At 41.4% G+C, this 13,515-nt stretch overlaps 1 protein-coding gene across 2 annotated transcripts in view; it reads right to left on the bottom strand.

The window, feature by feature from the left end:
- LOC115214083 overlaps nucleotides 1–13,093 on the bottom strand; it is a 60,165-nt gene extending 47,072 nt beyond the window's left edge. For both annotated transcript variants that reach the window (XM_029783129.2, XM_029783130.2), the window contains exons 1-3: nucleotides 12,964–13,093; nucleotides 11,597–11,747; nucleotides 8,968–9,085 (exon numbers count right to left, since the gene is read on the bottom strand). In XM_029783129.2, coding sequence (XP_029638989.1) covers nucleotides 8,968–9,085; nucleotides 11,597–11,727 — 249 coding nt within the window. In that variant the 5' untranslated portion in view covers nucleotides 11,728–11,747; nucleotides 12,964–13,093. The remainder of the gene's footprint in view (nucleotides 1–8,967; nucleotides 9,086–11,596; nucleotides 11,748–12,963) is intronic.
- Between the last annotated feature and the right edge of the window lie 422 nt (nucleotides 13,094–13,515).

The following is a 13,515-nucleotide window of genomic DNA, read 5'->3' as shown; positions in this document are numbered from 1 at the left end:
ATTATAATATATATATATGTATATATATATATATGTATATATATATTATATATAATATATATATATATATATATATATATATATATATATACATAATATATATATATATGCCAACCCCGCCTCGAATGGCTCCTGTGCGGTGGCAATATAAAGCACCATCCGAACGTGGCCGATGCCAGCACCGCCCCGACTGGCTTCTGTGCCGGGGCACTAAAAAAAACATCCGAACGTGGCCGATGCCAGCACCGCCTTGACTGCTCTGTGCTGGTGGCACATAAAAAAAAGCACCAACGATCGTGGCCGATGCCAGTCCCCTCTGGCACCGGTGCAAGTGGCACGTAAAAAGCACCCACTACACTCGCGGAGTGGTTGGCGTTAGGAAGGGCATCCAGCTGTAGAAACACTGCCAGATCAGACTGGAGCAGCCCCTGGCTCTCCAGACCCCGGTGAACCGTCCAACCGTGCTAGCGCGGAAAACGACGTTAAACGATGATGATGATGATGATATATATATATATATATACATATATACATATATATATACATATATATATATACATATATATATATATACATATATATATATACATAAATATATATATACATATATATATATAGCATATATATATATACATATATATATATATATATATATATATATACATATATATATATTATACATATATATATATATACTTATACATATATATATATATATATATATATATATATATCAGGACATGACGCTATTAGGACCAATACCACTTCCACCCCCACCCACAGCCTCAGGGTTGGCACCCTCAACGTGGCACACTGAAAGGCAGATCTGGCGAGATAGTTGAATTGCTTGAACGGAGGTGGGTTGATATATGCTGCATTCAAGAAGTGAGGTGGAGAGGAGGTTCTGCTAGGTTCCTCACAGGCAAAGGACAGAGGTACAAGATTTTCTGGGCTGGGAATACTGACGGAGTCGGGGGTGTGGGCATGCTTATCGCCGAAAAATGGGTAGATAAGGTAATCGAGGTAGTCAGAGTAAGTGACAGAATAATTAAGATTAGATTAGTGCTCCACCATAGTTTAGCAACTATTATATCGGCCTATGCCCCTCAGCCAGGGCTACCTGATGGACAGAAAGACTGTTTCTATGACACCCTACTGCAGACCACATCATTGACGAACGACAGGGACCTTCTCTTTGTGGCTGGTGACTTCAATGGGCATGTTGGACGACGTGCTGGGGGCTTCCATGGCGTACATGGAGGCTACGGTTATGGTTCCCGCAACGAGGAGGGAACCAGGCTGCTGGAGTTCTGCGATGCGAATAGTCTTATGATTTGCAACACTAACTTCAGGAAACCGACAAGCCACCTGGTCACCTACCGATCGGGCCGGCATACTAGCCAAATCGACTACATCCTTGCCAGAAAAAGGGAAAGATGGCTGCTTATAAATGCCAAAACCTTCCCAGGTGAAGAATGCACCCCACAACATAGACTGGTAGTTAGTGACTTTAGGATCAGGACTAAGAGGGCGACTAGAAGACGACCAACATGGAGAAGAAGGGTCTGGAAGCTTAAAGACCCTGCGAATGGACAGAGATTTAGAGATATGTTATTTGAAGCCTTAGACGAAATGGAAGGGAGTATAGCTACGCATGGGGTAGAAGACAACTGGACGCTTCTGAGGGACAACCTGCTGAAAGCCGCTGACCAGATCTGTGGCTGGTGCAAAGTCCCCTTAAGACCCAAAATAACGTGGTGGTGGAACAATATTGTTGACAGGGCTATTAGACAAAAAAACAGGCTTGGAAGGCCTGGAAGAACGGTGGTAGCAGGGAAGTGTATCAGTCTGCCAGAAGGGAAGCCAGGAGACAGGTCTATCTAGCCAGAGGGGAGGCAGATAAGGAAAAATTTGCCAATGTCCTGCGTCGTGAGGATGAAAGACTTGAGGTATTTCGTGTTGCAAGACAGTGTGTGAGAGAGAATCGTGACGTGGTAGGAGAGAAATGTGTTCGCAAGGAGGACGGTTCACTTGCGTTAAATGAGGAGCAAAGAGAGAAGCTTGGAGACGCCACTATGAAGGTTGCTGAATGAGGAAAATGAATGGGATAAAGAGAGTCTGCCGAATGTCGACCCAACAGGGGACCAGCAATCCGAGTTAACAGTTCCTTAGTAGATAAGGCAATTAGAAGCATGAAAACAGGGAAAGCCCCAGGCCCATCAGGAATTACTGCAGAGATGCTCAAAATATCTGGTGGTGTCGGCTATAGCTTAGTCACCCGTATAGTTAACCAGGTGATACACGAGGGGGTCATACCCAATGACTGGTGTAGCAGCATAATAGTCAACTGCTACAAAGGTAAAGGCGACGCCCTAGAGACAAATAACTACAGGGGCATCAAGCTGCTGGATCAGGTAATGAAGGTTACGGAGAGGGTTGTAGCCCAACTAATTAGAGAGAGAGTTACCTTAGATGATATGCAGTTTGGGTTCGTGCCAGGGAAAAGTACTACTGATGCTATATTCCTGGTAAGACAGCTGCAGGAGAAATACCTAGCCAAAGATAAGCCCTTGTACCTGGCTTTTGTTGACTTGGAGAAAGCCTTTGACAGGGTCCCCCGGTCCCTTATCTGGTGGTCAATGAGGAAACTAGGGATAGAAGAATGGTTGGTGAGAGCTGTGCAAGCCATGTACAGAGACGCTGCTAGTAAGGTGAGGGTGGCAACGAGTACAGTGAAGAATTCCGGGTAGAGGTTGGGGTCCACCAAGGTTCAGTCCTCAGTCCCCTCCTATTTATCATAGTCCTCCAGGCAATAACGGAGGAATTCAAGACAGGTTGCCCCTGGGAGCTCCTCTATGCTGATGACCTTGCTCTAATTGCTGAGTCACTATCAGAACTGGAGGAGAAGTTTCAGGTGTGGAAACAAGGATTAGAATCGAAGGGCCTTAGAATCAACCTAGCCAAAACCAAAGTTCTAATAAGTAGGAAGGTAGATCAATCACAAACGCCTTCAGGTAGATGGCCCTGCTCGATCTGTAAAAAAGGTGTAGGTAGAAACTCTATAAGATGCACCAAGTGTAAGCTATGGACACATAAGAGGTGCAGCAATGTCAAAGGAAGGCTAACTAGGAAAATAGTTTTTGTCTGTGGCAAATGCTCAGGAGCAATAAACACTGGAAATATGCAGAGACCAACTTCTGCCACGTTCCAGGGAGACAAACTAGAAGTAGTTGATAGCTTCCGCTACCTAGGAGACCAAGTCAGTAGCGGGGGTGGGTGTGCTGAAAGTGTAACTGCTAGAGTAAGAATAGCCTGGGCAAAGTTTAGAGAGTCTTACCCCTGCTGGTGACAAAAGGCCTCTCGCTCAGAGTAAAAGGCAGACTGTATGATGCATGTGTACGTACAGCCATGCTACATGGTAGTGAAACATGGGCCGTGACTGCTGAGGATATGCGTAAGCTCGCAAGAAATGAAGCCAGTATGCTCCGATGGATGTGTAATGTCAGTGTTCATAATCGTCAGAGTGTAAGTCCTTGAGAGAAAAGTTGAACCTAAGAAGCGTCAGTTGTGGCGTGCAAGAGAGACGGCTGCGCTGGTATGGTCATGTGACAAGAAAGGCTGAAGATAGTTGTGTGCAAAAGTGCTACACCCTAGCAGTGGAGGGAACCTGTGGAAGAGGTAGACCCAGGAAAACCTGGGACGAGGTGGTGAAGCACGACCTTCGAACTTTAGGTCTCACTAAGGAAATGTCTAGAGACCGAGACCTATGGAAGTATGCTGTGCATGAGAAGACCCGGCAAGACTAGTCAGGCCATAACCCGTGGCCCCGACCGGGGACGTAGTCAGTCCTGTGCATACCTTCCTTCTTGTGACACTTATGAAGACCTGTTGAGGCAAGTGAAAATCAAATCAAATCAAAACAAATCAAAATAGATGAACATCAGTGGAATTGTATTCTTTGTGGTACCAGTGCCGGTGGCACACAAGAAAACCACCCAAACGTGGCCGTAACCAGTACCGCATCGACTGGCCTCCGTGCTGTGGGCACAACACACACCATCCGATCGTGGCCGTTCGCCAGCCTCATCTGGCACCTGTGCCGGTGGCACATAAAGACACCATCCGAAGACCCGGCGACGTAGTCAGTCCACCTGTGCATACCTTCCCTCTTATGACACTTGTGAAGACCTGTTGAGGCAAGTGTGTGACACTTGTGAAGACTGTTGAGGCAGAGGCAAGTGTGTGACACTTGTGGAGACCTGTTGAGGCAAGTGTGGACCCTTGTGAAGACCTGTTGAGGCAAGTGAAATCAAACCAAATCAAAATAGATGAATATCAATGGAATTTGTATCTTTGTGGTTCCAGTACCGGTGGCACACAAGAAAACCATCCGAACGTGGCCGTCGACTGGCCTCCGTGCTGTGGGCACAACAAACACCATCTGATCGTGGCCGTTCGCCAGCCTCACCTGGCACCTGTGTCGGTGGCACATAAAAACACCACCACCATCCAAAGACCCGGCGACGTAGTCAGTCCACCTGTGCTTACCTTCCCTCTTATGACACTTGTGAAGACCTGTTGAGGCAGAGGCAAGTGTGTGACACTTGTGAAGACCTGTTGAGGCAGAGGCAAGTGTGTGACACTTGTGGAGACCTGTTGAGGCAAGTGTGTGACACGCGTGACACTTGTGAAGACCTGTTGAGGCAAGTGAAATCAAACCAAATCAAAATAGATGAACATCAATGGAATTTGTATCTTTGTGGTTCCAGTACCGGTGGCACACAAGAAAACCATCCGATCGTGGCCGTTCGCCAGCCACATCTGGCACCTGTGTCGGTGGCACATAAAGACACCATCCGAAGACCCGGCGACGTAGACAGTCCACCTATGCATACCTTCCTTCTTGTGACACTTGTGAAGACCTGTTGAGGCAAGTGAAAATCAAATCAAATCAAATCAAAACAAATCAAAATAGATGAACATAAATGGAATTTGTATCTTTGTGGTACCAGTGCCGGTGGCACACAAGAAAATCATCCGAACGTGGCCGTAGCCAGTACCGCATAGACTGGCCTCCGTGCTTTGGGGACGTAAAAACACCATCCGATCGTGGCCGTCCGCCAGCCTCATCTGGCACCTGTGTCGGTGGCACATAAAAACACCATCCGAGCGTGGCCGTCTGCCAGCCTCGTCTGGCACCTGTGTCGGTGGCACATAAAAACACCATCCGAGCGTGGCCGTTCGCCAGCCTCGTCTGGCACCTGTGTCGGTGGCACATAAAATCACCCACTACACTCTCGGAGTGGTTGGCGTTAGGAAGGGCATCCAGCTGTAGAACCACTGCCAGATCTGACTGGCCTGCAGCCTTCGGGCCCCAGACCCCAGTTGAACCGTCCAACCCATGCTAGCATGGAAAACGGACGCTAAATGATGATGATGATATATACATCATATATACATATATATATATATATATATAATATCACAGTATATATAGATATATATATATATATATATATATATACAAATATATTATATATATATATATATATATACACATTATACTAATATATATATTATATATATACCACATATATATACATATATAGATATATATATATATATATATATATATAATATACATATATATACATATATATATATATAGATATATATTACATATATACATATATATATATATATAATATACATATATATACATATATATACTATATATATACATATATTATATAATATATATATATATATCTAATTGATGAGGGAAATGGAAGATGGATTTAATACAAATCTTCATTCAGCACGACGATCATGTTGACCCATCCTGCAGCTGCCCCTTGGGGTTAGGATATTGTTCATCAAGTTGTGTTGCATCAATCAGTGCAGGCTGTATCACTAAATTCATCTCTGTTTCCCTTATCTATTATAAACTCAACAAACACAGCAGATTTCTTGATGTAGATCCAATGAAAATTATAGTGTTACTGTGGTTGACACCAGGTAGTCCAAATGGTGAATGTGCTTTAATTGACATACTAATACCCAAAGTCCAAATAGTTACACACACACACACACATATGTTTATATGCAGATAAGTATATGTCTGGTCATAGAGTGACCAATTGTTTTGCATCCATAAAGTGCTTAGCCTAATGAACGACTCATCAGACTCTAATGGCGAATGCCATATAGCTCTTCAAACTTCAGAGGTAGAATTTAAAAAAAAGCCTTTGTCATCAGAGTCTGATGAATTATCCACAGGGCTAAGCACTTTATGAATGTGAAACCATTGGTCACTCTATGACCGGACATATACATAACTGGATATAAATACATTACTGCTCTATACTTTAGAGTGTGCTTCTTTTCACATGATAAACTGGCAATATATATATATATATATATATATATATATATATATATTAATATATATATATATATATAATATATATATATATATATATGGCATGTAAAAAGCACCATTTGTGCGTGATCTTTACCTGCGTCGCCCTGCTGGTACATGAACAAAACATTCGAGCGAGGCCGTTGTCAGTGTCGCTGGACTGACTCCTGTGCAGGTGGCACGTAAAAAACATCATTTGAGCGTGGCCGTTGCCAGTACCGCCAAACTGGCCCTCGTGCCGGTGGCATGTAAAAGCGCCCACTACACTCTCGGAGTGGTTGGTGTTAGGAAGGGCATCTAGCTGTAGAAACTCTGCCAGATCAGATTGGAGCCTGGTGCAGCCATCTGGTTCACCAGACGTCAGTGAAACCGTCCAACCCATGCTAGCATGGAAAGTGGATGTTAAATGATGATGATGATGATGATATATATATATGGATAGATAGATACTTGTATACACATACACTCATATAAATAGGTATATGCGCAGATCATATTTGTTGGTGTAGAGCTGCTACATGACTACTCATATTATATGGGAAAGGGTAGGAGAAATTGGGTTGAAGTGGGTAAGACGTGTTTAAACATAGGCAAGGTACAAAATTAGGTAGAATTGAGAAATTCCTTTTATTCTGAGACCCAAAGGCGTGTGCGAGGTTAAGACACTGAACAATTAAACTAGATGGTATTACATTGAGAATTTTGTTTTTGACCCTTTTAATGATACTATGATGCACTAGTAAGGGTGTGGGCACATTGGCAGCAGCAAGACATAGTCTTTTGTTTGTTGTTGATTCTTTAGATTAAGTCAACTGCTTTTTAAAAGTAATGTTCTTTTATTAATGCCAATGCTATGTGTATCCTGGTTTTACAATAGGTGCACTGTGTCCAGATACTTCATAAGAGGCACCTAAAGACTGGATGGCCATCATCATCATTGTTTAATGTCCACTTTCCATGCAGGCATGGGTTGGATGGTTTGAGTTAAAACTGGTAAGCTGCAACAAGTTCTAATCTGACTTGGCAAGGTTTCTACAGCTGGATGCCCTTCCTAATGCTAGTCAGTCCGAGAGTGTAGAGGGTGCATTTTATGTGCCATTGACCTGACACCAGCATCAGCCATGACTACTGTCTCACTTGGCTTGACAGGTGAACACAAGCATGGTATATTACCTATTTCTTTATTACCCACAAGGGGCTAAACAAGGACAGACATAGGTATTAAGTCGATTACATCGACCCCAGTGCGTAACTGGTACTTAATTTATCGACCCCGAAAGGATGAAAGGCAAAGTCGACCTCGGCGGAATTTGAACTCACAACGTAACGCAGACGAAATACCGCTAAGCATTTCGCCCGGCGTGCTAACGTTTCTGCCAGCTCACCGCCACTGACTTTGGTATATTACCAAAGATCTTGGTCACCTGCCACTGACTCCAAGAAGCCCAACACTCAAATGATGCTTTTTATGTGCCAGTCAGATGGCACTGGCATTGGCCACAACTACGATTTCACTTGGTTCAAAAGGTCTTCATAAGCACATCATCATCATCATCATCGTTTAGCACAGCATATCAATAATCAATAACTATTAACAGTTAACCGAATTGAGCCAATGAAGATTTAGTGCTTTGATCTTGTGTGGGACAAAGAAGAACACTGGTATATGGGATGTGAATTGTCAACCAGTCATCTAGGATTTATCAACTTAATAGGTTTTCCGCTCTCTCTACTCTCTTAATATAAAGTCACTCTATAACAATTTCATTGAGTACCCTAATTATGAGTCCACATTACCGATCAGGTAGGCAATAATAAAGGTTTGAGAATTTAATCTGGTTTTCTTCTGGTTGTAAGTCAGTATCTCATAAATATCATCAACTCTAACTTTTCCCAAGCAAGCTAATATTTTCCGATCGCCAGATATTGTTTCTGCAGAATATGAGAAATGTATCGCACTGCTTGTATGACAGCAACACTCATTTACAGCAATCACATAATGTCAAGATAAGGAGACAAAAACATATACACATATATATACATACAATGGGCTTCTTTTAGTTTCCTATTTCTTTATTGCCCACAAGGGGCTAAACATAGAGGGGACAAACAAGGACAGACAAAGGGATTAAGTCGATTACATCGATCCCAGTGTGTAACTGGTACTTAATTTATCAACCCTGAAAAGATGAAAGGCAAAATCGACCTCGGCGGAATTTGAACTCAGAATGTAAAGACAGACGAAATATTGCTCAGCATTTCGCCCGGCATGCTAATGTTTCTGTCAGCTCGCTGCCTTTTTAGTTTAGGGCTTCTTTTAGTTTCCATCTACTAAATCCACTCACAAGGCTTTGGTTGGCCTGAACACTACAGTAAATGACACTTGCCTAAGGTGCCATGCAGTAGAACTGAAATCAAAACCATATGGTTGAGAAGTGACAGTAAAATCCTGAATCAAATAAATCTTTGTCTATACTCATGCTGGCATGGTAAAAAAATCAAACAAATGAACAAAGGAAAATAAATGTGAGGAGAAAAGGGCTTACCTCTAATATTTCCATGGTTTTCCAGAGGGCAATGCCTTTAATCTCATCATATCTGTTTTCTGTCATGATATATTTCAGCATTTTGACGTCTTCAACATAGGAGAATTTATGCCGTTTCCTGAAGAACAGAACCAAAGGTAGTGAAAAGGGTAGAAATTTTAGATTTGCGACAATATGGCAGTACAGTTAGTCAAAGAAATATAAAAGATTCCTTTCTGAATAAAAACCACACACACATACCATCATTTTAATGTACACTTTGAATGAAGATAGTCGCATCAAGAAGTACTGAGCTCTAATTGTGGAGGGAATGTGTGGAAGTGGTATGCCCAGGAAGACACGGGATGAAGTAGTGAGAAAGCATCTTCAGATGTTGGGCCTCACAGAGGGGATGATAGGGGACCAAGACTTCTGGCAGTTTGGTGTACTAGAGAAGACAAGTCAAGCTAAATAAATATGTGGTTGTTCTTGCATACAGGTATGTCCCCTGCATTCCTCCCTTTTCAGCCGAGTGTTCTAAATCTTGCAGGCTTGTGGATGTCAGTGCTATGTAAAAAGCACTTGTGTTGGTTCCACGTAAAAGCACCCAGTACATTCTGTAAAGTGGCTGGCATTAGGAAGAGCATCCAGCCAGAGAAACAATGCCAAAACAAACATGGAGCCCAGGCAACTCTCCAGCTGGCCAGCTCCTATCAAACTGTCCAACCCATGCTAGCATGGAAAATGGATGTTAAATGATGATGATGATAATAATTTGCAATGTTTGCAGGGGCTGGATGGAATTCATTGAGGCACTTGGTGTTTACAACAAATTAACATGAAATTTTGATGAAAGGTTTTAATCAGATCACTTTAAAACATGAAATTTATATTAAAGAACCAGAAGCACTTTTATGTGTGTTGGTATCAATAAATTTAGAATTTAGTAAAATAACTTTGTTGTTATTAAGGTGGTGTTTGGAACATAAAATGAAATGATGTGAGGTTTAAATTAGATCACTTTAAAACAGGAACTAGGGGAATGGGACCTTAGGTGGGTTGGTATCAAAAAGGTTAATTGACTAATTTCCCAGTTCCAAATTTCCTGCCTATGTCAGAACCAATCATTTGTACTCTCCATTAGCTGACACAAGTTTTCTCTAGTTTTTTGTTTCTTTACTGACCACATAAGGCTACACACAGAGGGGACAAACGGATTAAGTCGATTATATCGGCCCCAGTGCATAACTGGTAATTATTTAATTGACTCTGAAAGGATGAAAGGCAAAGTCGACCTTGGTGGAATTTGAACTCAGAACATAGCGGCAGATGAAATACTGCTAAGCATTTTGCCCGTCGTGCTAATGTTTCTGCCAGCTCGCCGCCTTAGTTTCTTTGGATTCTATTGCAAACTTACTCTCTTTATAAGCTCATCATCATCGTTTAACATTCTACTTCCATGCTGGCATGGGTTGGACAGTTTGACAGGAGCTGGCTATGCAGAAGACTGCACCATACTTCTGTGCCTGTTTTGGCATACTTTTTATGGCTAGATGTCCTTCCTAGCACCAACCACCCCACAGAATGGGCTGAGTGCTTTTTACGTGGCACTTGCACAGGTGAGGTCAATTTGGGCATGGTTTTTACAATTGAATGTCCTTCCAAATGCCAATCACTTTACAGTGTGGACTGGATGTTTTTTAAGTGGCACCAGCACTCTGGCAGGGTCACCAAGTAACTTGCAAGGCCATAAAATTTGATTATTAAATTATTATATTTTAAGAAATCTTATACATTGCTAATATATTATTTACTGAGCATTGTAATTAACTATGAAGGATTGATTAGAAACCAACCAACATTGCATGACATATCTACAATAAAAAGTATCAGGGAGAATTACTTTGTTGTAACCCATCTCACATTCCACTACAAAATCAGAAAAAACATTTGACCCATCATCATGATCATTTCAATGTTTACTTTTCCATCCCTGCAAGGGTCAGATGAGATTCATTGTGGGAAAATTCCCAAGGTCTGATGATCTGTGAAATGAGGGATGGCAACAGGTAATATTTCTCTTAGTCCTTCAAACATGAATGACATGATGACTGGACATGTTTCCATGGAAAGTGAGCACAAGAGAGAACACGGACAAAGAATCAGGAAGTGGGTAAAAGTAAAAATTCCCTTCACGAATGACTATGGAATTGCACCTAGAAAGTTTCCCCTCTAAGGAACAGGTCTGGGCAAGTTTGTTTATGGAAGACCAGCAGTCGCCCATGCATACCAGCTTCCCCTCTTCCTGCCACCAATGTTATCCAAGGGAAAGGCAAAGGCCAATACTGCTTGGCATTAGTGATGCTGCAACTCATTTCTACAGCTGAGTGAACTGAAGGAATGTGAAATAAAGTGTCTTGCTCAAGAACACAACACACAACCTGGTTCAACTCACTACCACATTTGTGTGCCTGATGCTCTAACCACTGAGCCATGTGCCTTCACAGGAAGTGGGCAGATAAGTTCATTAGAGTGCAAGAGGAGAGAAGCAGATGGTTTGAGATGGGTGCAGAGGTGAATGTAGCGAATAAGGGTGAAGGGGTAGTTGTAGTAGATATTTGATTGTCACATTATTATTTGGCCAACTTACTTTCTCTTTTGATCACTTTTCTTCACTGTTGACTTACAAATGTCCATATCTGGGCAGGAAATGTCTGAAACATCACTGAGTTCTTCTTCTCTCTGGTTGAAGAAACGAGACGTTCTTTTGGTTCTTTGCATTTTGGAAGATTTTCGATTAACTGAAAAAAAAAAAAAAAAAATAGAGAATTAAAAAATAAAATAAAACTTCAGAATTTGTGAAGGTTTTAGTAATGTTACATTAACCCATAGCATTTATACAGGCCATACCCAGCACAAATATTCTATTAGTTTTATGTTCAAACTGGCCAGATCTGGTCTCTTATACCTACACTTCAAAGTCACTCTAAAAATATAAACAATCACATAAAAATCTCAAAGCTACAAGATAATGCAATAACTAATTCAAACAATGTAAATAAATAAGCATTATATTTGACAGAATAATCTGAATGCTAAAGGATTAAGCTACCTTTTTACTGCAAATATATATATATATATATATATATAAAATCATCATCATCGTTTAACGTCCGATTTCCATTCTAGCATGGGTTGGACGATCTGACTGAGGACTGGCGAACCAGATGGCTGCACCAGGCTCCAATCTGATCTGACAGAATTTCTACAGCTGGATGCCCTTCCTAACGCCAACAACTCCAACAGTGTAGTGTGTGCTTTTACGTGCCACCGGCACAAGGGCCAGTCAGGCGGTACTGGCAACGGCCACGCTCAAATGGTGTTTTTTTACATGCCACCTGCACAGGAGCCAGCCCAGCGGCACTGGCAACGACCTCGCTCGAATGTTTTTTCACGTTCCAGTAAGGCTATATATATATATATAGTGTGTGTGTGTGAGAGAGAGAATATGGAGAAGGAGAAATGTAAGAAGAAAATAAAATAAGAAAGAAGGTTCTTTTAGTCCATTAGAACAACACTGCTAACTTTGACTATGTTATCAATTGTCTAGATTCAGGGAGACCCTCCAGTTGTTGCCTACTGAATTAAGGGACATCATCTGTTGTTTACTGAATAAGGGGTTACCAGCTGTTGTCTTCCGATGGCAAGATCTGACAGAAAGCCACCATTCCAAGAAACAAGAAACAAATGGAGCCCACGGATGAGCAGTTTTGGTACAAGATGTCCATATTGGTGCAGGTATTCAAGTGAAATTACCAGCAAAAACAAAAAAATGTAAATACAAGATGAAAATTCTGTTCAGTGATTTAAATAAATAAACAAGAAGAGAACAATATATTCGTAACTAGAAAAAACAAACAGTCGTCGCATGGTTACTTACAATCATTATTAAAACAATAACGAAAGTTTTCTTTAAAGCATAAAAGCCACAGAAGATGTAAAAATGAAGTAACTTACAATTTATTTCCGTCTGGTCTCAGAGGAGACAAATAAAGGAAAACCGGGAAAACAATAATCACATTTGAAAATATTAAAATGAATAAAAAAGAGAGTTAACGAGGGAGGTAACTCTAAGTAATAGTGTTTAGAGAACGAGGATATCTTTTGTTATGTTTTTGTAAAATTCCCTCGCCTCACAGAAAAAAAAAAAAGAAAAAAAGTAGGGTGGTGAAACTAAGTTATCGCCCTTCAATAAGTAATTATTGTTGTTAAGCGTCAATTCGGGCCACTTCACACAACCTTTTGGTTAGTGACATTCCGGTCATCTTTAAGACTCTCACTTCCCCTCCGAAATACAACTGTCCACTTTTGTACGGTTGATAAAACAGGAGCGCCATTTCCTAAAGTAGTAAACCTTGTCAGCATGAATGTCATTGGGGGTTAAACCATTTTTATGCATGTACCTTATAACACCACTATGCCAAATTTTGTCCATTTTCAAGAGAAGTCGCTGTTATTTATTATTGAAGTCTTCTCTGAACAATCAGATGTGAGTTTACCTGGAAAGAA

Source organism: Octopus sinensis, linkage group LG7 (genome assembly GCF_006345805.1).
Source record: "Octopus sinensis linkage group LG7, ASM634580v1, whole genome shotgun sequence".
Classification (NCBI taxonomy): domain Eukaryota; kingdom Metazoa; phylum Mollusca; class Cephalopoda; order Octopoda; family Octopodidae; genus Octopus; species Octopus sinensis.
The sequence above is the reverse complement of the archived record's forward strand: the minus strand, read 5'-3'. Positions and strand labels throughout refer to the sequence as shown.